General features: G+C 43.4%; 1 protein-coding gene across 1 annotated transcript in view; it reads left to right on the top strand.

Annotated features, from left to right (window-relative positions):
- The window catches only part of ADGRL3 (adhesion G protein-coupled receptor L3), a 333004-nt gene that overhangs the window by 301578 nt on the left and 5891 nt on the right, over positions 1–25535 (top strand). Inside the window, exons 20-22 of the mRNA XM_019470560.1 lie at positions 1450–1618; positions 4459–4584; positions 7225–7321. Coding sequence (XP_019326105.1) covers positions 1450–1618; positions 4459–4584; positions 7225–7321 — 392 coding nt within the window. The remainder of the gene's footprint in view (positions 1–1449; positions 1619–4458; positions 4585–7224; positions 7322–25535) is intronic.

Raw genomic sequence — 25535 nt, 5'->3', positions numbered from 1 at the left:
TTTAGCATGTGGAAAATAGGGAGATGGATAGGAGCAGGACCCAGTTCCTATCCTGCTTGTCACACTGCATCTAATGTCCTGGTATTGGAGGATCAGTCTCTGAGAAGTTAATTTAGCAGATGACTAAATGTTATTTAGCAGGATAACACGGAATACTTCTCCTGCCATCCCAGCAGAGCTTCCAGCTTTCCTGAAAGTGCATTGAAAAAAATAACATGCAGCAGCCATCCCATATCCTCAGCTCTGTCTGTCCAAGCAGAAAGTCACTGGGAGAAAGCAAGCAGAAACTGCAGGCTACCCATATTTGTTTGAACAACGTTTGGGACCAAGCAGTGGCTGCACCCCTACTACTGCTTCCTTCTCGGGGTGGATCAAGCGATAATCTTAGTTTTGCAGCCGATGTGAAGAAGGACTGCCCCTACTTTTCTCTGAGCAGAAGGGTGGCAGCAGCTACTGTTTTAGCAAATGTGGTGTGTGAGCGCCTATACGTGTATATATATTTCCCCTCATTGCAGGGTGGAAGAAGTGTGAAGCAGCATCACAGAAAGCATCCTTGTGCGGAGCCGATCTGGCAAGCGGTGAGGGCTTGCCCACCTGCTTGTAGTTGTTTATCTGGCTTACAGGCATATGGGAGACTAGCTAAAATGCAGCAATACATGTGTCTTGGTGTTAAGCGTAAAGAAGCTAATCCAGCTGGCACTCCTGCCCCAGTGAAACCAGTGGACACTAAAAAAGTGACATTTAGAGTTGTTGTTTTGGTTGGTTTATTTTCTTTTCCTGCCATTTGCAGAAATAGCATCTACATGTCATTTACATACACACTGCTTTTACATTAAAAAAAAAAGAAAAGAAACATTGTGGTTACAAATATGCTTTGGTTATCATAAATTTCTATGCTCGTAACATTTCCATTTCCGTATATTTCCTCAAGCTTGAAGATTTGTAAACTGCATCCAGCTTGAAGACAAAACTCCCTATGACTCATTTTGATATGCTATTTTCTTTTTGCTAAAACCACAGGCAAAGTCTTGCTGCTTGTAGACATGTGCCTTGTTTTGTAGATGAAAAACCAATCCCTTTTTTTTTTTTTTTTTTTTTTTTTTTTTTTTTTTTTTTTTTTTTTTTTTTTTTTTTTTTTTTTTTTTTTTTTTTTTTTTTTTTTTTTTTTTTTTTTTTTTTTTTTTTTTTTTTTTTTTTTTTTTTTTTTTTTTTTTTTTTTTTTTTTTTTTTTTTTTTTTTTTTTTTTTTTTTTTTTTTTTTTTTTTTTTTTTTTTTTTTTTTTTTTTTTTTTTTTTTTTTTTTTTTTTTTTTTTTTTTTTTTTTTTTTTTTTTTTTTTTTTTTTTTTTTTTTTTTTTTTTTTTTTTTTTTTTTTTTTTTTTTTTTTTTTTTTTTTTTTTTTTTTTTTTTTTTTTTTTTTTTTTTTTTTTTTTTTTTGTTTCTCCTAACAGGTCCTGGGTTATAGGTGCAATAGCACTACTCTGCCTATTAGGACTGACCTGGGCATTCGGACTCATGTATATTAATGAAAGCACAGTCATCATGGCGTATCTCTTCACCATATTCAATTCTCTGCAGGGAATGTTTATATTCATTTTCCATTGTGTCCTCCAGAAAAAGGTAAGACAGACGGTTCCCAGCGGCAAAAGGGTGGTAACAGAGTGTTTTGTTGCCTAACAACCGCAGTGTAACATCATCTGTGTGCCCTGAATTCATCTCACACAGATTTATCTCCGTGCACCTAATAAGGGTGGTATTTAGAGTGGAAACCGGCAAGATGCAGGGGAATGAGGTGATAACGAAGATATGTGGCAGTGGCATTTCAGCAGCCAGGGCGCTGACGATGAGCACATCAGAGGCACGAGAAAAGGCAGCTGACAGTTTGCAGGGCTTTATGGTAGCAAACCTGTAAAAGGGCTTTGCCTGCTATCGGCCAGATTGTCCTTTCCCATATGCCAGTGTGAGATGGAGCGACTCCACGAGCATCCAGAGGGTCCTCGCATGGCTGAGTGTTCACAGCAAAATGGAGCTTTACATCCTCATTTGCAGTCCTTGCAGGAAATCACCCCTTTCTATAGCAGCATATATGGGTTGATGGTAGGTAACAGGGGCTGCTTCCCCCACTTTTTTTAAGAACTGAAGGACCTGTGCTCTGCCTTTGCTCATTAGCCTTTGTATTGCTTGGTCCTAATGTGAGCTTTTGGAAATCTTTCTCAAAGCAAGCACAGTAAGTGCTTCTTGGTGAAACTTTAAGTATGCCCCAATTAACATTTGCAAGATAACAGTGGAGTAATTTAGGTAAACTCTGGGGGGGAGGGGGGGATCAAAATAAAAATCTCTGTGTGTATTTGTAGTTCAAACTTATAGCCTTTGACAATCAGTAATAAATATTTTTAAGAACCTTTTTATTCTCCACTGAAATTCAGTAGTACAGAGCTCTCCAATTCTGTGCATGTCTGCTGATAATTGTTTGTGTACATCTTGGTTTCAAAGGGCAGTTTCTTTATCCAGTATAAACATAGGGAAGAGTTTATACATGGATACATCTGGGTCCCAGTTTCTCAGTGTAACCAGTGGCTTTTGGTGAAATGGCTTACTGAGTAAAGTCAGGGCCATGTTGAGGTCTGTTCTCCACCCAAGAGCCCTGGGCTTGCTCCTGCGTTACCCACATTTTCCTTGACAGGGAAGGGAGATCTGACCTATGAAAACATAAGCAAAATTCATCGTAGCAAGTGAGCTCTGCGAGCAATGCCTCTGGAGGGATCTGCAGAGCTGTGCGAAAATGTCATTCTTGAAACCAAAGGAAGACTTTGGGGGTTCAGAATTTTGTCCTTGTCATTTCATCTCAAATTTGTGCATCTTAAAAAGCTTAAAAGCTTTGTCTACATACAACTGCCTGCTGGTGATCCCAAAACTTTCAGCAAGAAAGTTTCCACGCAAGATGATAAGAATGTAGGAAGCATCGCAGTCTCTAATTAAACCTGCACGTGCCTCTTTGACGAGGAGTTTGAATTTATGCACCGTTCTCACTGGTCCATCCTCTCACCTCCAACGCACCTTGGAAAGGGTCAGTCCCTAACCTGGCATCCCAGCATGGCACCGCAGCTTCCTTGGCTATCGGGTTGCTCACTCAGCATGGAAGAACCATTCTCTTTTCTGTCTCAAGCCAGTCTACACCCTTAAACCATCACTGATGACTGTGGGATTGCTCCTGATTTATGGCTGCATAGAGGGAAGGAGAATGCAGCTGGTACCTTGCTGTGGGGTGGATGCATCTCTGACCCAAAAGCTGAGGGAGGAATTATTTGAGAGGAGGAAAAAAAAAAATCCTTTCCTTTCCTACCTATCATTTACTAGAAATTCAGCAAAAAGCTGCAGAGAGGCAAGCAGTGGGTGGCTAATTAAAGCAATTGAATTATTTTCTCGCAGCAAAGGATTGATTAGGCACTCGAGCATATTGGGCACTCGTGGTATTGTGTTTGTCTCAAGCGCTTAAGGAAGAGCCTAGTGAAAAAGCTGTAATTTGCTATTTAAACAGTTGTTTCACAGAGTTTTGAAATGCTCATAGATAGTCTGGCAAAATTTCACGGCTAACCATGGGCTCCAAGGAACCTCAACTGGTGTTTGGACATGCATGGGGTTTTTGGGCTTTTTTTTTGTCAATGGGCAACGTGACCTGCTTTTGGCTTTTCAGTACAGTCTGCTCATTTTCAGTCTTGTCCCATCTGGTTTCTGGGTATTGCTGCCCATAAAAAATCACACCTGAAGCTCAGTCAAAGCTTAGATCCTGCCCTCGCACAAGTCAGCTTAGTTCCCATGAAGCAAAGGAGGTGGCATGGCTTTACTCCAGGCAAGGAGCTGGCCCAGTTTGACTGCGATGCCCATTTAAAACATGACTGGCTTGCACAGTGCTGTGGGAAAGCATGCTCCAGCCGCCCTGTGCACTGGAAATATAATCTCTAGGGCTGCTGGCTCTACAGTTTCCTCGAGTTTCAATTTGACTGCAAGAAATAATTTAAAAAAAAAAAATCAATAGTTCTTATATGTTTCTTTTAGAATTTTTCTTCTTAGTCCCCTGCCAGAAGCAATAACTTTTAGTACCTTGATGAGCCAATATGCTAGTTTATATCAAATCTATGAGGATATTAATTTTCAGTCATAAATAGTGTATCTGTAGTTTCTCCCATGCTCCTTTGATGTGCCTCAGAGGAAGCTACAACTGACTGGTGTCAACGAGCAGCTTTGCTGCATAAAAGCAGTCCCTTACACCATCGTAAATGGTGAGCTCACGTATCGAGAGCATTCAGCAGTAAGGTGTAATAGGCTTCTTCCCCGCATACTGCAACAGCTATCGTTTTAATGAACCACTGAGGAAAAATGAGGGGCCGTGTTGAAAATCGGAAGGCGGTGGGTTGGAGGAGGAGCTGCCTGCTAACCACCGTTGCTCTTTCCTTGGCTAGGTTCGTAAAGAGTATGGAAAATGCCTGCGCACACATTGCTGTAGTGGGAAAAGTACAGAGAGCTCTATCGGCTCAGGAAAAACCTCGGGGTCACGGACACCTGGAAGATATTCCACAGGCTCACAGGTAACCTGCGCTTCTTGTCCACGCCCCAATGCTTTGTACCACTGCGCCAATACCCTTTGCAGCTATGCTGGGAGGGAAGCTCCTCTCGGCACCAAAGGAGCTGTCTTAGGGCTCTCCCCAGTGCACCCGCAGAGATTTCCCTCCCTCCCGGACCTGAATTCAACATGGTGGCTTCCCTTGGGATGTGATGTCAATTAGTGCTTCTCCAAAAACCTTCTAAATAATTGTGGTGAGAATAAAAAGGTCCAAATTTGCCTTCCAGAGGCAGGTGGGTAGTCATCACCTGAGCTGTCCTGCATGCTCTCCGTGGGAATCAGGAGCTGGGAGCATTTTGTCAGCTACGCTATATCCCAGTACGTCCTTTAATCACGAGTTGAAGGTTGTTGTCACCACTATTGCCATATACAGGAATGATGCTATAACAACCAAGTATTTGTCTTGCTAAAAAAAGACTACAAGAGTCTTGCAATAGCCTTCACAGTGAAAGGGCTTGCTTTCTGGCATTCGGTGGTTTGATCAATTCCTTGCCTCACTCAATTTGCCTTATTTTATAGGCCTCTTAGGAGAATCCATTGGGGTCAGATTATCTTATTAAGTTACTGGATTTGTTACGCTTTGGTCACCTGAAAATTCAGGTTTTGTGTAGTTTGTGCACTTAGCAATTTTGAAGCTAACTTGTACATACAGATGCAGATTTATGGACAAACAGTTCATATAAAATGAAGCAGCTTACTTCTTAATCAATAGAAACCAAACACAAATTTATTCAGTATTACTAATGGAAGTAATTATACATGACAGTTCCACTATTAAATTATGAAAGACATGCAGCGAGTAACAGTTTATAACCTCCCAGGAAAACCTAATTTGCGATTTATGTCTTGGAGCAAATTATTATTTATTTTCAACGGTTTCCAAGATGTCATCCAAGAGGTCCACTGTGGCATTTACGTAGGTCTGGATGTTATGCAGGGCAGATAACAGCAATAGAATATGGAGCCTCTCTCCAGTAGGCCATCAAATCCCACAGTAATCAATAATGTCTAAAAATCACTATATCCAGCAACATTTAGGTGGCTGATTTGAAAGCCTTTGGTTTTACATAGCTTAGCTACTGGGTAGGTGCCCTCCTCTCCGAGAAGAGTTGACTTTAATGGGCCCTCCCTCTTCACAGTCTCAGCACAAGAAAACAAGCCCTTTTGAGGGTGAACTGAGTCTCCTGGCAGCAGTCCCCTCGTGGCAGGCAAGGTTTGAGGTACCAAGGAAGATTACTTTGCCTGCAGAAGCTTGTCCTTGGAAGGATGGAACTGCCTGAGACCTATCATAGGCAGCAGAAACCTCACACAGGTGATGGAGATCAGTCTGAGTTATTGAAAGCATCTGACTCCTAACTTTTGAATAGAAAAGTCCATGAGGAGGAAAACTCCTAAGATCCCTTTTTTCTCTGAAAAGCACTTAGGAAACAGAATAATTAATCCACAATGGATCATGTCAGAGTAATACAATAGATTAAATGTCCAGGTGAAAAATAATTGCTGTAAAAGTGTATGGGCCTCATGTCACATTGTGCATCCATTTATAGAGGGCTAATGCATGATTAGGAGACGCTGTTACTACATAGTTAATGAGTAGAACTGGAGGCACTTTTCAACTGTGACCACATGAGTAAGCCCTGGAAGATCTCGCATGGCTAAGATTCCACTATGGGAAGCACTGGATTTTTAGCAATTAGGAAAAAATGGTCTGTCACAGTAGGAACCAGTTTTCCCAACCTCCCAGACTGCCTAGCACCACTTTCATGCAACCATGGGACACGTCCATCATACTCTGAGAGGTGAGGTGAGGGAGAGTTTCCCCTGGACACCTGGGTTCCCCAGTCATGTTCACACAGGGATTGTGGTTGAACCGCTCCCAAGATGCATATTGGCTGATTTTTGATCTTTTGCAAGGTCTAGTTGGGGAGGAGCGAGACAGTGGTGTAAAAGCCACAGAGATAGATACTCCACAGCATATTTGAGAAACAAAACAGAAGGCAAACATATTCGGGACACTGTTTCCCCAGCAGCAGAAGCTATACCACAGATGGCAAAACCATCACAGTTTTTTTAGTACGGGAACAGAAGTCATTCATTTGTGGGGGATTTTTTTCCCCCGATATTCCCCAAGATGGATAGTAGCTATAGAAAACTTCTGTTCATTCAGGGACACTAAGACACAGATCAAGTCTTCTGTTACACTTAACAAAAAATAAGACAGAAGCTATCTGAGATAGTACGGGAAGCATGTGTGCTTCTGTGTGTAAGTTATTTTTCCGTTATTTGGTGCTATATTGGTAAATCTGTAGCTCGCACAGGTCTGGGTTTCTCTCGTATATGATTTCTATTGCTTTTTTTAATTAAGATGTAAGCAATCCAATTATGCACTTCTTTGAGGTAGGCGTTTGTGTTATGAAGTTATGCAGGCAGGGTCTGGCATGCACAAGGTGGGTTATAGCGAAACAGCAACCACTTGCTTACAGCTGGCTAGAAACAAGTTTCATCCTGAGCTACACATGCCAATAGCCATCTTTAGTGAGGCAGAGGAAAACCTATCTGCAGCTGCTAAAAATTAATTACCTGCTGTGGTTCAATCCCTCTTCAGAGCCGGATTCGTAGGATGTGGAATGACACAGTTCGAAAGCAGTCCGAGTCTTCCTTTATTACTGGAGATATAAACAGTTCAGCTTCACTCAACAGAGGTAATTATAAACTATTTTTCATATCTCTAACTCTTGTGATGGCTTTAAGGAGTCTGAAATGTGCTGCCCCTGTACGCCCTCCCCCCTCCTCCTCACCTCGAATGGCACTGGACCCTATTCTCCCACATAAGAAATGTTACAGTGATAACTGGGAGGAGGTTTTGTGGTGCTTGTTGCCTTTTTTTCCTTTTCTTTCTTTATTTTTACACATGCATTTTCAAGAATTGTCATTTCTGGAAGGGAGTTAGGAAAAGCAAAAAAGATAAATGAAATGAAGTTGAAAAGAAATCTCCCTCAGCAAACAGTTAGTGCTAGAAACTGCTGAGGTGTCAGGCCTCATTGCTGACGGTGAAAATGGGCCGTTATGGCACTGTACAGCCTGTGTTAAGCATCACAGGAGTCCTGATTGTCCTGGGTATGTAGCAATACTGTCATCTTTACGGAAGCAAAAATGAACAGCAGAGCATAGACGTAAGAAAAAACTGTGCTTGGAACAAAATTGTCTGCGTTGATGTTAATATACCTAGTCTGAAGAACTGACTGATGTGAACTTTATAGACATCTGCCGAGGAAAGGCTATCAGAAACGTATATGCCAAACAAAATGTGGTGCCTGACACAGGAGGAAATCTGAACAGCTTTTTTAAAAAAAAGTCTTTTTCAGGGAGTTGAAGGAGGATGACGGTAAGGGAATACCAGAAAAAGAGCCTCAGAGATTGGTTTCTTTCTCCTCCAGTACAATTACTTTATGGCTTAGCCTTGAGCAACCAGATGCCAAATTCTGTTTTGTGTATATCTGCCCAGTTGATGCTGGAATTAAGAGGGGGTAGAATTGGGATTACTGAGCCCAGCTGTTCTCTCATGACAGTGAAAATCAAAAGTATTTCCCCAGTCCTGATGGTTGGACTGCAAAGCTCAACTGAGAATTGAGTTGGGACTTTGGTTCTTTTTCAGTCTTTATTCACCCAGAATTCCCACTGATTTTAGGGTGAGTTTTGCCTGAGGATAGGCTTGAAGGACTTTGACTGTGCTGTTAGTAATATTGACTACTGAAGGCTGGGGAACTGGGGGTATACGATTCAGTTCTCTGAACATTATATATATCGCCCAAATCAGTGCAAAGGGGAAGGCAGTGTAGTTAACACAGAGATGTACTTTTCTCCCTCAACCCACTCTGGTGGATTTTGTGCCAGGATATTTTCACTTTACACTGAAGATTCATTGATAAAGACGGCTATAAGATGCCGTTACTGCAAATGCCTGATTTATCCACATGCGTTGCCCTCGCATGTCTCTCTCTCTTTGCATCAAAGACTGGAGAGCTACAGCCAGGCTTCTCTGGGGCTTATTTAGATGGGGATCAGTTGTCGCACAAAGGTTACAGCAAGAACCGCTGTTTCCCTCAGCCATCTATTGCTCCATCTCGGCAGCAAACCAAAATGTGTTATGCATGAAAAGTTTGCTCCTTTAGTTAGCGCAGAAGCTGACTTGCTCTCCGATGCAGCCGAGGCTACAAAGGGAAATGCTTTAGCGAACAGGATCTTCTGGGCTTGTCGGCAGAAGAAAGGCATCTCTACGTTTTCGGTTTAGGCTTTTTTTTCCATGCAAAGAAGGGAGTATGACCGTAAATTGGGAAACCTGTGAAGAGGTTTCAAGTGCGCAATCTTCATCCCAGTGTGGCGAGGGCCTGTTACTAGATGTGCATGTTATTTAAAGGTCAGTTGGGAAATGAACTGCCAGGGGAGGCATCTTCAAAGCGGATTTCATCCAGCTATTTTCCTTGTGTAACATCCGATGAGATGAATCACCCAAAGGACCTGGATCTCTCCACTGACTACAGAAGCAGCCTGATAACTGTCTTGGAAGGGAAGCCTTTTAGGTGGGACATTTAAGTGACTTGAATAAGTTGTACTATTATACAGGGGCATCCTCCCTCTTTTTCACACAGGCAGGCACAATATTTGTTGTTGGTTTTTTTCTTTTCTGGTAGACAGAAGTATCTGCAAAATGGAGGTTAAAACATTTCTTTGGGAGTTAGCGTCTCCAAAGCAGCAGGTGGTCAGTTCTGCTAGGAAAATACACCTGACATCAACAGTAATCCCAACTGCATGGGACCCCAGATAATTCACACTTTATCCTGTTTATTCCAGCTGAAAAGAAGTGTTCATGGTCTTAGGGCTTTGCATAGAGCATAAGTTGTTTCTTCAATCTCTCCATAGAGCTGCAGCCTGAACAGACCAGTGGGGCAATGCAGTTTTCACCGTTCTTGTCTTCCTTTTAATATTTTAATATGTATCAAGCTTTAAAGGAGCTGTTTCATTAATGTTTTATTTACAAATGTGCAAGAAAAGCTCGGAGTCAAGTGCGAGCCTTGAATTGTATGGCCTTCCCTGCCTGAGGTTGATACAACAGGCTCACATACCTGTTCAGAAGTCCCTCTCCAGCCCTCCCAGCCTAGACACCTTTTGCATTAAAGTATCTGTATTATCCCAAATTAAACATTCTTTGTGCGCTGGTATTTTTCCCAGAGCCTTCAGACAGCAGCCCCCTTTCTAAAACAAGGAGAAAATTATCCTTTCTCCCCAGAATTGCCCCATCCTCCAGGTCCTGGCCCGACTCCACTTCTCCATGTCCTGGGCCAGCGCTGAGTTTTCATGTTTCTGTCATGGGAGCAGAAAGCAGTGAGACATCCTCCAACTGGGGTACTTTTTCATTTAAGCCTTTTTTTCCCTGGTCACATTCACAGTACACACAGTCCCCTGCCGCTTGATAATGTCCCGGGCAAGACTGCTCTAGCTGTCCATTTTCCTGTATGATGACCAGCATCTCTCTGGACCATCCCATCCCTTCTTCTTCCTCCATGAAGGTCCTGGGCATCAGTTTGGAATATGGTGTCTGTGTTAGCGCATCCCTCCTTTAGACATGTAACTATGTTTTCTTCTGATTTAGCAGATATCACATTGCTTATGGCTTTTTTCAGCTCCAGATCCTCTTTTATCTACTACCCGCCTGCCCCTGCCGGCAAAGTAATTGGCCATAATGTTATTTTTCTTATTCTCATTTATCATACCAGGAATTTCAGGCATAACCCCAAACTTGCCTGACATAATGTGTTCTGTAATGAAAACTATACTCACTCTTGACTCCTAAGACATACACGACCATTTCAGATATTTCCTGAAGGTAATGTCTAATTACGGATTAGTCCAAAATGTTTCCGGCTTCTTTTCCCCTTGCTGCTTGTTATGGCTTAGTAACGTTGTGGATTTGGGGTTGTTATACCACTGAAATCAGGACGAAGGGAACAGAAACCAGCCATGGATTTCCTCTTCTACCGTCAAATGAAGAGCATGCCAGTCCACCCCGTGGTCATGGACTCTGTTTCAGGATCCAGGGGAATTCCTGCTCCTTGCACTCCCACTCCTCAACCTTGCCCAATTTTTCCCTACCATAGGTCTGGCTGGATATTTCTGCCATCTATTTCACATCCACCCTGTGCTCTACATTTCTTTTCCCAGTGCTGAAAACTTGCAGGGGTGTAAAAGCTGAATCAAGCTGATTGATTACCTTGTGAGTAGAAAAAGGTTTGCCTGTAGGGTGTTTGGTGTAAGTGGTCTTGATACAGGCACTTGGATGCAATGCTGAAAAACTGGACCAAAAGGGATGCATGTAGGATGGACTGTTTGCTAAAACTTACTACTCTGAAGGCTGAAAAGTCAAAGGTATGAAGGGAAAGCAACAGACTTTTCCTGTGTGTTAGGTTCATGAGGAGAAAGTGGAGCAGATGTCTGCTTGGTTGTAACAGCAGATTTTTTGGTACTTGAGTTAAGGACAGTTTTTAAAAAGAGCTAGAGATTAAAAGCTATTAACGGCATTACTGTTATCCCAATTCTGCTGTACTTGTGCTTTGGTAGTCTAATCATGGACCTGTGCTGTAAGCGCGGATGGAGCCAGCAAGGGAAATCGGGATGTCTCTCAGCACGGTGCTGATGGCAAGAGGAGCAGATTGCAGGGGACCGCTGTAAGCATGAGCACTGCTGGGCTCTGATGGTGCAGCACGGGCCTGAGCTTTGGGTGCATCCAAGTGGCCACCTCAGGAGCGTGAGGGACAGGTCTGTTTGCACCTTCGGAGCGTTACTGTCAAAAAGCACTTGGATAGGTCAGGCAGCCTTGCAAACAAGCAGTCATAGCATGAAACAGCAATGTGACTCCAGCCTATTTTTATCCATGTGTTAGGTGAGAGTTACAGTAATTATTGTCTCTCTTTGGATATGAGACAACTGGGAGAAAAAAAAATCATGAACTATATGGTACTTTGTTACCCTTTAGGTTTTCAATTGGGGGGGGGTGTCCCCAGAGGAAAAATGGAAGTTATCTGTTAAAGAAAGCAGTGTTCCTTGTTTTGGTGAGGCTCGAGAGCAGCAGAGGCAAAGAAGAGTTTGTCACTGGTATGAGGCAGTGCTTTGTTATAGGGAACTGCACTGATGGAGCTATGTATATCCATTCAAGTTAGCAGATAAGGGGAGCTGTATCTTCATTTGTGGCAAATGCTTACTATATCTTAATGGTTTTTCCCTCTTCAGGGAAATAAATGGGCTAGGGGTAAAGCCACCAGATTTCTTTGAAAAGAGAAACTACTCCAGAAGTCTGTTGTGTTGGGTCAAGTGCTATAGTCCCACTGTAACGCTCTGAATCATGGCTTACAAACTAGACAGCAAGTTTAATAGTTTATTCCAATAACAGTCTTGCTATACAAACAGGAGTATGTGCACCTCCTGTCTTTTGGCTATATGCATATATGCTTTATGTCCCCTCACCCCCAAAGCACTGCATACCATCCCCACCACCCTCATCCACGGACGTCTCCTGGAGTGAGTTCTTGGTGGTCTACATTGCTGCTCCACTTGTCTGAAGGACAAGAAATATCAGGGAGCTGTAAGAGCAGAGCTGTTTCATGAGGGAGAAGAGCTGGGAGCCGAGGAGGAGTCAAGCATAAGCCATGCCCTCACTGACGGGGCATGGTCCTGCAGGGGCTTAAGCCAGCAGGCAGAGCTGGATGCTGGTAGCAGGGTCCACCCACAGCCCTGGACAAGATGAGGGGATGAACCAGGTCCAGGGTCCAGCCCAGAGCAGCAGGAGATGTTGGCAGAGACAGGGCTGGAAACCAGGCTACAACCCAGGTCCAAGGTCCAGCCAGGAGACAGATACAAGGCAAGGACTGGGTGCCCAGGACTGAGAAGGGGGTGTGGGTCCCCAGTGGGTCTCATCAGGGCCACTAAGGCCTATTGGGGTCATCAGGACCCCGACAGCTTGTGTAGGATTGGAGCCCAGGACCTGTGGCAGATCTTACTGCAGGATGGTGAGTCTTAAATATGAATTAATCCTTGTGGCCCTAAGGGTCCGTTCATGAGGGAGCACGCCCTTGCCAGCAAACCCCATCAAACAGTCATCACAAAGCCCTAAGATCCCCAGTACTGGCACAGCAGTTTGCTGGCTAGGAAAGCCATATTGACTCCCTGTTTGTTCCCATGCAAATGGGCTGAAATGGGAAATGGAAATGAGGGTATTGTTTGTCCCTGCCCCTTGCTTTTTCTTCCCAAATGCATAAGTGTCATTGCACGTCTCGGCTTCTAAGTAGCGCTCCCAAATAAATACTTGATTTCCCTTTGCTTTATTATTTCTCCCCTGCGTCTTTATATCAACCACAAAGACTTAATCTGAAACGTACACAGGAAAAAGGGAAATTATTGCTACTGTTTTCAGAGATAATCAGTTTAATGTCAAATTCATGTGGATTTCTTCATAATGAACAGAACAAATTGAGCTCAAATTCAAACAGTGGGAATCTGAGTCAGAGAGGAAAATTAAAATGAAGAACATTAATATCCTGATTTCTAACCCAACCGAGACCTGATTGTTTCCTAAATGAAATCTCCCATCATATTCCTCCCAGCCACCCAAAAATACAATTAAGCTGTGATTTCTAGGCTGAAATCCTATCTGCACTGTTAACTCAGCAGGGACAACTGTGTGTGTTGCAGGGAGGGTGGGTGAAGTTTCAAATTATCTTCAGGTGGTCGTATTATCCTGCATTTTTAGGAAGCAGTTATTTAGAAAACACGGTAGAAGGTGAAATTCTTCCTTTGGTAGGAGACTGTCACTCCAGAAGACGGGAGCTGCAGTTTAGCGCTGGGGCACTGCAGTGAGTCAGGTTTGGGTTGCTCTCCCCAAATCTTCCCTTTCTGCTCAGAGACAGGGGCTGCCAGACGTGTCTCAGTGTTGTGAGATGAAGATGCTTCGGTTTAACTGTCTGCAGGGGTTGTGGGTGTCATGGTCTGGACATAACTTGGTAATACAGCAGCGAAAACAGGGTAGAGTTTGGTGTAACTAAAACGAGAGACAAGCAGAGGAGGAGAAAAAAAGAAAGAAAAGGAAAGAGCAAAATGGAAAAAGGAAAATCAAGTCAAGATTCCCCCGGGGATCTCAAACCCGATCCCCGGTACACCTCAAAGAGCAATCGCTGCTCATTGTAGCCCATTTGCAACACTGACCCTTTGCTGCTGGTGCCTAGATAAAGGGGAGAGCGGGTGGAAATTTGGACCATGGAAGCGCTATTGTTGTCATGCGTCAGTCTTTCTCAAGATGCTCATTCGCTCCTTGATGGATTGATGTGACCAGCATGACATATTTCTGCTGAATTTATGTTGCATGTAAAACAAATCACAAGCAGCCAAGCTCTGGGAGAGGTAGAAATGCCTCTACTCATCTTGATAGGATATTCAGAGGGTGCCATCAACTGATCTATCACAGTCTGTCTAAACGCTTCTTACCTGCTCTCAGTAACACCTATGGCTCTTCTTGTGGCTTAAAGATATTAGAGAATAAATACTTCCTCTGTTTTCTTTCCATTTGTTTTCTTTTTAGAGTTGGCAGCAAACAGTGCCCCAGTTTCTCCTGTGAAGTCAGTCAGTTTTCATGTCATGTCTTTCAGAGAGATGGTTTTATGGTGTGGGGATTTTTTCATTTTAAATTAGCAGGTTGTGGCTGTACGAACACAAAAGTTGGCAGGCAGAGTCATTGGTGACCACTGCAATTTTTAAACACATTTTCAAGTTTGCCAGATCACTTTTTTTTTTTTATTCTTGTTCCTGTTGTGGTACTGGGGTAGGCAGATTCAGTGCAGCAGACTCCCAGGATGTCCAAGGTGCGTGCAGTTGCTTTCCTTGTTCATGAATGCATCTGCAGATGCCTAGAAGGAACTCACTGAAATATTCCTGAGTATAAAAATACTTTGCATTCTTTTTTTTTCTGAGCACTAAACAGTTCAAAAATAATTGGACTAAAGAAAAGTGTCTGTCTCCTGCAGACACTTTGCTCTTATGAGTACCATCACTGCACAACTGGGGATGTGGTGTGGAGCAAGAGCTGCATCTGTTTAAATCTGAGCTTCCCCTGGAGATGCTTTAAATGCTTTGTGCTCCATTTTCAGTGATGCTCAGGGTTTTCTGGAGGTAAGTGCAGAGGACTTCTCAAAGTTGAGCCCAGGTTGGCCCTGGTAGGGGCAGCAGCCTCTGTGACCATTCAGAGACCATCATCTGCCGATGTAGAAATCTCATTTCTTCATCATCATTGCTTTAAATCTAAGACACAGCACTTTTCCCCAGAACCTATCCTTTGTGCAGAGTGCTGAGAGGTGTCGCTTCTTAACACTGTCCTTGCTCACCATTGCTGAATCAGCAGAGGCAAGGTGCTGCATGAACCTGAGGGATGCAGTGATCCTTGCCCTCCCTTCCCACTGGCTAGCAAAGCCCTCAGTCCTGGGAAATTTAGTCTTTGTTTCAAGGGATTCATCAGTCCTGGAGCCTGGAGGTCTCTGGTTTAGCCATGAACGGCAACAGCAATGCCACTCCCGCCTCTGGAGTACAATGAGAAGTTCAGTTTCTATTCCTTTTTGGTCCAGGCTGCCGCTTGAGAAGGGGGTAACAGTTTTCGGAGGTGCATAAGTGTCCCCTGGCTGTTTGGTGGAAATCAAGGGGGCAAGAAGCAGGGTGAGAGTCCCTGGTGGCATCTCTCTGCTAATCCAGAGCAAGCCTGCGGGCTGTTTTCTAGCATCTCATCCAGCCACAGTTTCTTGAGCACTGCGGCTTCTGCTCTTCACTGGGAAGATCGGTGTTCAAGAGTGCTTGCTGTCCCAGCGCCACAGATGCTTGTAGCAGTGCTCACAACACCAGGGAGAGCCTGCAAAAGAAATAGCATGGTCAATTTATATCAGGACTTCGAAATTTCCGTTTTACTCAGTGTAGGAGGCTGTTCCTTTACTTCCCCATCTCACCACCACTGGCGTTTTCCTGATGAAGCTCTTTGGTTTCATCCCCTGTGCCTTTCTGCTTCTTCTGTTCCCTCTTGTAACCCTTACAGACTACACACATCCTCCCCTGACCCCATGGATACCCCTGCCTGGGGCCTATCGCCCAGATGGAGGGCGTATTTGGAGGGAGTAGTCCACATGCAGTTTCACCGAATCAGCTGGGAGGGATTGCTGTTTGCAAACCATAAATCTCTGCAAACCTGTTAAGTGTCTGTTGGTTTGGCTAAATGTCAGCATCTGGCCTCAAAATGACCCATCCTGATAATCACATATGAAGTAGAGAGAAATTCCAGGTAGATGACAGCAGAGGAGTATTTTCTGTTTGTAAGGGAAACTCAGCATCCTTTTGGACTAGCAAATTGCCTCTGCTGTTTTTTTCTTTTTTCCTCTTTTTTTTCAATCAACCATACATTTTATGCCAGGAAAATTACGATTTTCTGCATCGAGGATCAAAACTTAGGGCATTTAACTCCTATTTCTGCCTATGTGCAAAATTAATCCCACTGTCAATTGTCTTCTGGTTTATTTTGCCTCTCTGCTGCCTGGGACTGAGTTAGCTGAGATTTGTTGCAGTGATTTCAGTGAGTGACGTGACATTCTTCCTTTGGGAGATATTATGAACTGGCTTTGATTTTAGGATTGACAGCCATATAATTGGAAGTTCAGTCATTAGGTGGATCAGATTTAAAGAGGAAAAGTAAGGGCAAGGCAATTTCTGAAATCAGAGCGGGCTTTGGGGAGTATTAGATCCAGCAGAGTATTGCTGCAGAGCAATCTTAATATGATGACTATGAAGGAGGAAGGAAGAAAGCATGGTTGCTTATATAGATTCTTATAAGCATGGTCCAATTTCCACCATAGGCAGGGCTCTCCGCACATCTTGGGTAAGAGCTCAGGTCTAGTGAGAAATAAGCATAAGCAGGAACAATTAGTGATAATGCATGTTTGTATAGTTGAGGTACAATGAGGTATAAACCCTTGGAAGAGGTAGTGGTAAAAAGAAATGTCCCATCCTGGGGCAACGTTCTGCTCCAGGCAGTTGAGAAGGAATCAGCAAGTGGGCAAATACTTACAAACTGATGTAGACTAGCTGTGTGTTTTGAACATGGCCTGCAGATTATAATCCAGCAGAAGTTTGTCATCTGAAATCATTGCAGAAGAAAGGAGGGAAAAAAGGGGCAAAGAAATACCTTCCCTCCCCTGTCTCTGCATAAAAGCACGGGATGTTTAATTTGGCAGAAGATGGCCCAGAGCTTAACAACCTCATTTGCTGAAACTCCATTTCGCTGCAGTCAGTATTAATAGCTTTCAATGAATAGATTAGATGCTGCAAGTGACAACAAACCTATTTGAGAGAAATTTAATAGGGAGGTTTATTGAAGTTTATTAACTGAATCCTGTTGGCTATTATAAGAACACAGCTCGATAAATCTAAACGTCAGAGCATTTGTTGGAGAGAAACAGGAAAAATGCTGAAAATACCTGTTGTCCTCCAGCAAATATGTGTGATTTCACTTTTCATAATTGCATTCATCATTGGAATGAATTGCAAGACCAGGATTCTTTAAATACTTGAAAACTCTTCCTGTAACAGAAGAGGACTCTACTGAATGCTGGTAAGGAAAGTCACAAAGAAGACTAGAGCTTTGACTCCTACAAACCTACTTTGAATGTATTTTCTTCCCCCAGGAGTGAAGTGGAATAAATAAGTTAACGCTAAATGATGTACAGAACCAGCCAGAATTTACAAACTGAAATCAGTGCAGAGAGGCTGTTTCAGTAACATTCAAGTTAAGGAGATGAGTTATTTACTACGGTTAGGGTAAGGCAGCATATGTTCTGGGGTTTTTTTTAATGGACACTTAAGAGAGGATTCATCTCTAACCATATTGTTGGTGGTGTCCAGGCTAAACTGTGCTCCCTGATAGCTCAGGCACCACAGTACCTTCAGGGAATGTTCCATGTTCTCTCTGGCTGTCGCTTGTCTCTGCAGGGTGGTCTGAAGTCAAGTATATGAAGTGTGAGAAGTCGAGGGACTTGATTTATGGTGGCTGTGAACAGCAAGATTAGTTGAGTGCTTCAAGAGGCAGAGTGGGCAGGAGTACAGCACCATGCCCTAGCCCTGCGGGAAGGGAGCTGCATGGTTGGCAAAATGGGGAGAAAACAGAAGGATTAAGGTTGACTGAAAACACAGCAGTACATGCTTTTGTTATTGTTTCTTTCTTCTGAAAACAAACAAAAAAAAGCCCAAGAAAAACTACATTTTGGGACTGCTGGGTCAGAGGCAATGAAACATTGTTATGACTCAGATGTGGTTTTTCTAAGCTATTTATTTTTGTTTCTACTTTAATGAAAAGATGACATACGAAAAAGTCAAAGTCAGCTTTCATGCAAACCACTGTTTTGGAACAAAAGGTGAAAAAATTTCATTTGGAAAATACTGATTTTTATATGGACATTTTTGAAGCACTCAGCTGATTCATTAGTTCGTCCGATTAAATTTGTTAACTGGTTTGGTCTCCTTTCTCAGCAAAACTGCACCTCTGGCATGTCTGCTGGGGGAAATCTCCCCATCCACCGTGAGTTTCCACCCTGCTAAAATGCACGTAGCAAGGATAGAGCTGATTTTGGCATGCGATTGAAAAGACCCGAAGCCAAAGAGGATACACGAGGGCATTGTTACTTATGTGGACAGATGATCCCAGCTAAAGCAGTACTGCTCAAGCCATTTTGGCCTGGTAGAGCCACACTGAATGACATTATTTTTCAGAAAGTCTGGAGGAGGAGTTGGATCCATTTCCCTTCCTGTTGGGTAGACCGTGCAGATGATTCAAGTTAACCTAAATGCCTTTGTGTGGCTTTGTCAGCCAGCTGCCCACAAGAAATTATTTGAATTTTGTTCCTGAATGATGCAGTCTAGAGTCTGGCAACATGTGCTTGTCATCATCATTTTGATCCTTTGCTTTCAGTGAGTGGATAAATCATACTTGTGTTTAGCAAGGTGTAGTTTTCCCTTACAGTCATAACAAACTCTTCCAAAAAATTATTTCTATGTTCAGTGTTGTCCTGCATCAAGGACATCAATTTCTATCTTAGAAAGGGAAGAAAAAGGTACCATTTGATTGCATACTGTCATTAGAATGACACCTACTTTCATAGACACACTAAGCAGCTAACTGTAGCTATCTGGATCCTCTGTGTATGGTTACAGCGATGGTAAAAATTGTGGGATTTTCATTTTCTTTGTCCTGGTTGGTTTCCCTATCAGATTTTCTCAGTTTGCAAGTCAAAAGTGCAACCCTGCAACCCTCCAGATCTCCCCCTGCACCCTGAGCACAGGCTATGCCTTTTCATAGCCTTTTAAACCTGGTAAGAAAGGATGGATCTTTGGTACTTGGAACACAAGGATCCCCGATGCTGTGAGAGGGACAGGAGCATCTGCGTGTTACCCAGCTAATACTTGCCTTCTGTAAGAGCATCGTTCCTTTCTCCTTGTGATCGCAGTCTGTAAATCCTTCACTTGAGGAAATCCAGCATCAGGAAACCTTGAACTGAGCACTGGCATTGCCAGAAACCTGAATTTGAATGTCATTTTGGATATCAGAGCTGGCTTGGTAACTGTGTTTTGTGCTGAACTTTAATCTTTGGTTGAATATCGGTGGAAACAAGGAGACTTGGGACTGTAGTTATACCAGTGTGGTTGTAGGGAATATTTTTGTAGAGGTGTGAGTTCTGCTGTTAAATATGTTTGCTGGTTGTGATGATCTCATTGCACTGAACAGGGAGATACCCAGGTGAACCTGTGGGTTTGTAGCCCCATCTTTTTTCCAACCCCAAATTCATGCTCCCACATGTACACAGCATGATAGGGGTTTGGAAATGGAGTGCATTTGCTTTCAGTAGGGTATCTTCAACTAGCAGAACCAAAGGTGTTTCAACGCAGCTGAGCTGAAGGTAGTCACCCTAACTAAAGCAAATAAGAGCAGTGGCTGCGTGCTTGGCTTAGGTGCTTAGGGAGATGGCAAAGGAGGGATTTGTATAGGGAATGTTATTGCTGAAATGTAGGGAAGCAAGGATGACACAGGGCTGTGGGATTTGCTGGGAGAAATCGGTGTCGCACCACAGATGCTGAGAGCTGAGGATCCAACCATAAGTGAATAAATAAAAATAAATGATGAACAACTGCTGCTTGCTGAGGATATTAGGCACATTGCCAACACCAAGCCAGACAGCTGCCAAGGGTCACATCCCGAGAGCACTCTGCTGGGGAGGAGATTCAGGGCAGTCGATGGGTACTCGCAGCCTTGCTCTTTCTGCTTTTTGGGTCCCCAGACACGTGTTGACCTTTGCAACTGCAGCCCTGGCACCCGGCCTTTGCTGTGCACCTGCACGCAGGGCTGCAGAATAAGCCTCTTTGCTTTCTCTCATGGTATTTTGGGAGAGTATGTCACTTGGATCCCATGCTTGCTTTATTGGGTTTTTGTTGGCTGTTTATTACCAAGGCAATTTTCATGCAAATGGGGTCATAGTTTGGTAGTCTACCTGCTCCTTCTGCTTGGTGCCTCGTCTGCAAGATCTAATCCGCTCTTTCTAATAGCCCCGTTGGTTGCTATAGCAATGATAAAGTGTTATGAAAAAGGCAGGATGATACTTAAATGTATGGCTGGTGTTACCTTTTTCTTTCTCCCTCCCGGGAGGGAAAAACCCAATAATGGGGATTTGTTTGGTGTTTTATTGTTTTATCTACAGCTTTAACTGTAGGCTCTTCGGAGCCTGAATGCAGTCCTTCTCTCTCAGCATCCTTTGAGGCTGGGAATGTTGCAGCTTTAAAGCAGTTAGGGAGAAACAAGAGCCCAAATTAATGATAACAAGGTACATATAATTTTGTTTTTAAGATGTCAAAGGTTACATTTACTGTGACCCGCAGAGAGTGTTAAGTTTGCTGTGGCCAGCCCACTGTGACAGGAACCTGCTGCAGAGTGCTTAGGGCCCAGTTGGGTTTCTGAAAGTATTGAAAGGTAGCTGAACATGTTAGCAGTGGGTTTGTTTTGGATTTGCATTAGGAGAATTACTCAGCACTGCCATCATCACTGGCATTTTGATCAGTAAACTAGAAAATCTTAATGCCCTCAGCAATCAAGGGAGAGGAAGGCACAAGATGCAGTATTTTGGCTTAGCAGCTGCATACAGGAATGGGTGGCTGTTTTGTTGTACCAAGCCCCCTCTTTTATGCACCTGAGAGAGCAAAAATAACTTATTCTGTATTTTCAACTTTTTGCCAAGTTTATAGTCAGAAACATGTATCTGCATTAAAAGTTGCCAGAAACTATCTAGTTTGTAACCGCCCCAAAGAGCCAGGTTTGTGTGAATTTAGCTCGCTTCAGAGCCCACCACCCTGGCGAAGGTAGGCAAGCGAAGCGCTAAGTGCTGACACAGATTGGTCCCTTCTCTCTTGTCACGAGGTGAGAGCATCCCCCATGCGAAAGAGCCCAACCTGCCCAGCCATGGCGGGATCAGCTTGTTCCCACCTTCTAAGAGTTGCTAGACAAGCTCAGATTGGGGATATATCGAGTGAGATGCTCTTTCTGGCAGTTGCCATTTAAAAACGCCTCAAGCTAAAGCATTCAAAAGCATGTGGCGGGTATATTCTTCTCCATGTCAAATCTCGTAGCGACTGAGTTGGAGATTGAGTTAAATCTGAAATGGGAGGATTATATCACGTCTGAATTTATGGCTGGCATTAACTCTGGACATTCCCATTACCTGTATAAAAGTGAGTCCCTTTTTGAATCTTTTATGGCCCGGCTTGATTAAAAGTGGGATGAAAGCAGAAACAATTTTAATGGACTTAGTACTCAGCTGGTATAAAACTAGTGCAAGAAGAGAAGTGGTTCCTACAGTCCCTCATTCCAGATGTACGTGAGATTGATGGAAAATACATTACCTGAAAGAAATAATTGACTCATTTACCTATTAGTTACATTCAAGGTTGCTTAGTTAAGCATTCATATAATGTTTTCTTACAGGAGACATCTTTGTTTCCTTATTTCCAAACACAGCAGCTCATCTTGCTTTCCATCAGCATAGCCAAAAATATCAGGTGAGAGAAAACAAGTCTTTTTTTTCCAGCTGCATGTGTCGAGGAGCCTCCCTGGCATGCAGCCCCCATACAGCTCTGCCTTCTACTTTGTCCTGTGCTCAAAAGACCGATTAAGTGATCCGCTAACGCCATATGCCTGGGGCTGGGAAGGGCTAGGGGAGGATGAGGGAGAGGCAGGAGAGCTGTCTGCTCTCTCCTCTACCTGTGCAGGCATGGAGAAACGCTGTCCCAGGAAATGGAGCCAGGCCAGCATACGAGCACCGCAGGAGGCAGCTCTGGAAGCCTCCACCTAGCCTTACGTTTGGCTAGTTTTTGCTTTTTTTTGAATAATTAGTAGGTGTGAGTTTTCAGAGAGCTCACCGCTAAGGGGATTTGTACCAGCCAGAGGCCCTTGGAGCTTATATATCCTCAGCAACTCCATCCAAAAAAAAAAGAAAGAAAAGGAAAGAAAAATCAGGTAGTGAGTTGCAGAGAAGAGATTGTACCCAGCACCCCACATGCCTTGCAAAGACTGCGTCCACCATGCCATGGGTCCACCTCCACCCCTAAAAGAGGCAAATGGGGTCTCTATGCCCCAGACATTGACAAAGGCATCCCTGCCAAGGTTGCTGGGTTTGGGGATTGGCTTTTCGGTCGCTTGTTTGGGTTGGGGCTATCAGATGTTGGTGACAGCCAGGTAACCTGAACCCTCTGACAGCCCTGTCCTGGCTAGCTCTAGTTGCCCCACCAAAGACATACTTTGATGGTGGAAAGATTTTGTCCTAACAGTTTAGCCCTGGAGGTAAAAACCATAGTGTGTCCTTGAGTATTCCTGCCTTAGGTCTCTACCGATGACAGTGAGAATGGCCCTGGGGGCAAATTTTTGAGTCGGTCGTCTCTTGGGATCCCAGAGGACATTCGGAGCAAGGGCTTAATGGGTTTTTTGGTCCTGTAGGTCAGCTAAAAGGTGGGAGGAAGCCTTTGCTTCATGGGTTGATGCCTGTGATAGGAATCAAGGTAGGTCTTGGCAGCCACCTGCCAAGCCGTGATGATCCTGAAAAGCACAAGTCCAGAGGCTGCGACTCCAAGGGATAAACCAAAGTGGGAGGACAACTGCTGGCTGAGTGCTTGGAAATGACAGCAAAGAGGTCCGGGAGTGGGGAAACAAGGTGTTTGTGGGGCAAACAGAGAGCCTTGAAACATGCGTCTCCGTGGCCACTCTCGCTCCTGATAGAAACGCCTGATGGAGTCGCGGTGCTCTCACCTTCAAGGGTGGATTCGGGTGGTTGTGGATGTGCTTGAAGGTGGTACCAGAGCAGGAGCTGCAGTGAAACTCACCCTCCTAGACATGAGGAACAGCTGCTCTCTGATAAGTGCCGAGAGCCTTCAGAGAGGCCTCATTCTCCATCCTTTCTTTTTAATTCTGCTTTTTCAATTTTAGATGTGTTGCGAAGGACCAGTAAAAGAGATCCTAGCCCATAGTGGGAGTTGAATGTGCTGTTTTCTGTTAGTCACTTTATTTTTTTTTTTATTCATTTGGCACTTTCTGGAGAGTTTTTCCCCCCACAATGTGTAGGCTGCCATTTCCCTCTCTTTCTTTGTAGCAAGCATGTGGGCATAGCCTCGCTTACACTCTGAGCAACTGGGGAACCACCATAAATGTAGCTTATCCGCTTTCTGATACATTTTCTTTTGCATTGGTTTGGATTTGTGCATCGTCAGTAACATCTGTTCTGCTTTAGTGGCATACAGTTTTCCGAGTCTAATTAGCTGGCTGCTTGTAATCAGGACTATTTCAACTGTTGTCATTCTGAATGTTCTTTTTCCTTTTTTTTTGATACCACATTTGCCTGATTGACCTTTTTTGTTGTTTTTTTTTTCTCTGTCTTTCTATCGGGCTGCTCCAGGAGCCATGGCTAATCATCTTATAACCAATGCTCTGCTTCGTCCTCATGGCACTAACAACCCTTATAATACATTGCTCGGGGAATCGGCGGTCTATAACAACCCTTCTGTCAGCATGTACAACGCACAAGGTGTGCTGGAGTTTCTCTCTAATTTTTCTAGTGAGAATTCTATTTTCTGTGGCTTATTTTGGCCCATTTCTTTCTTTTTTTTCTTCCTTTTTTTCTTTTTCTCCCCCCCCCCACACTTTTTTTTTTTGGAACTGGGCACAAAAAAGGATCCCCTCCCCTTCCTTTCATTTCAATGCATCTTTCCATTTTCTGGAGGCTTTTTTTCCATGAGCAATCAAATTCACTTTGAGAGACCCTCGTCAGTTCTACTCAAAGCATTCACAGTGGTTTTGATTTTGATTTTTTTTTTCAATCTCCTTGCTTTTGTATTGTTTTGGTCTTGTGTGTGTATTTTGTCGGACGTATCCATTCCTCCCTTTGTTGTCAGTGCATTTCCTTGTTAAACCATTCATTTTAGAAACAGGAACACCTTTGAAGGTAAGTGAAGCTAAAATGGCCTTTGCCACCAAAGCTGCTCTTGTTTGAAATGGCGTAGAGAAATACGGTCAGCAGTGCACCGGCTTGCACAGGAAAAAAAATGCAAAATAAAGCAAAACTCCCCTTGATCTCTAAGAAAGATGACAGCTGAAGTGAGGAGCATAGGTCAGCTCCAAAGAGCAGAGCTTAGATATTGCAAGAAATGTTTTGCCGTTTGCATTAATACATTTTATATGTGCTATTAGAAAGCAAAAAAAAAAAAGACGGCTAGTGTAGGGAGACTAGAAGCTCTTGCATATCCTCCTGTCAGCAATGGAAAACAAACAGGTTGAGTCAGTTGTACCTAACGGAGGTTTCCGCTGTAGAAATCAGTCTCTTGTCACCTACCTGTTTGTCTCTGCTCCGTCTGTGGAAGGGACCATGTTTGTAAGCTGATGTTCCTGATGCTTCCGTGAGGGAGAGGCAGATGCATTTAAGCAGGACCTGAGGAGGAGCTGGGGAGTGTGGAGCTCTACCAGCTCCTGTCTGTTGGTGGCTCTGTCCTGCTCTGCCACTTCCATGAGATTTTTTAAATTTTTTTTTGGCTTGCTTGCAAGGTGGCTGAATCATTACAGAATAACGCTGCGTTCAAGTGCAAGTATGTCAGCACTCTGTCAGCTCTCTGCTCCCAGTGAAGGTGTCCCTTTCCAGTAAAGGATCTCTAAGGAAGGGAAAATAATGATGGTTATAATGCAAGCAGGAAACCCCCCTTTGTACTATATGGCAGCATATTGTTTACGATAGAAATAGATCTTGAACTATATCAAGTATATTATATCAATATCAAGGGTATTTTCATTCAAAGCACAAGGAAAGCACATGTGTTTGACCTTTTTTGCTGTTCATTAATTTCCTAAACTATGCTAACTTTGTGCAATAAATTTGCTTCCATGAATGTTTTTTAAAAAAGGGCTACTGTTAAACATGAAACGCTCTGAATTTTAAGAACTTCAGTGTACTGCAAATGTCTAAATGAGCTTTGATGTTCTGTATAGTTTCTTGCATGATAACATTGAGGTTTGGGGGACTTTTAAATCAAGTGGCAGCAGGTAATGCTGGGTCAGCATTTGGCTTAAGAGGAGTCCTGATGTTCAGGTCTGGGTGCTTCAACTGAACCCGAGTGATTTGCGTGGAAATGTGACAAAAAGGTTTTATGTGCATTTTAATAATCTTGTGTTCTTCTAATTTTTAAGACTAGATTCTGATACAGTTACCTGAGCTAACAGCATTTTATTCCACAAAAATAGTGTAATTGATTTGCAAGTGCTATTCAGTG

The sequence above is a fragment of the Aptenodytes forsteri genome, unplaced genomic scaffold (genome assembly GCF_000699145.1).
Source record: "Aptenodytes forsteri isolate BGI_AS27 unplaced genomic scaffold, ASM69914v1 Scaffold93, whole genome shotgun sequence".
NCBI lineage: Eukaryota > Metazoa > Chordata > Aves > Sphenisciformes > Spheniscidae > Aptenodytes > Aptenodytes forsteri.
The sequence above is the reverse complement of the archived record's forward strand: the minus strand, read 5'-3'. Positions and strand labels throughout refer to the sequence as shown.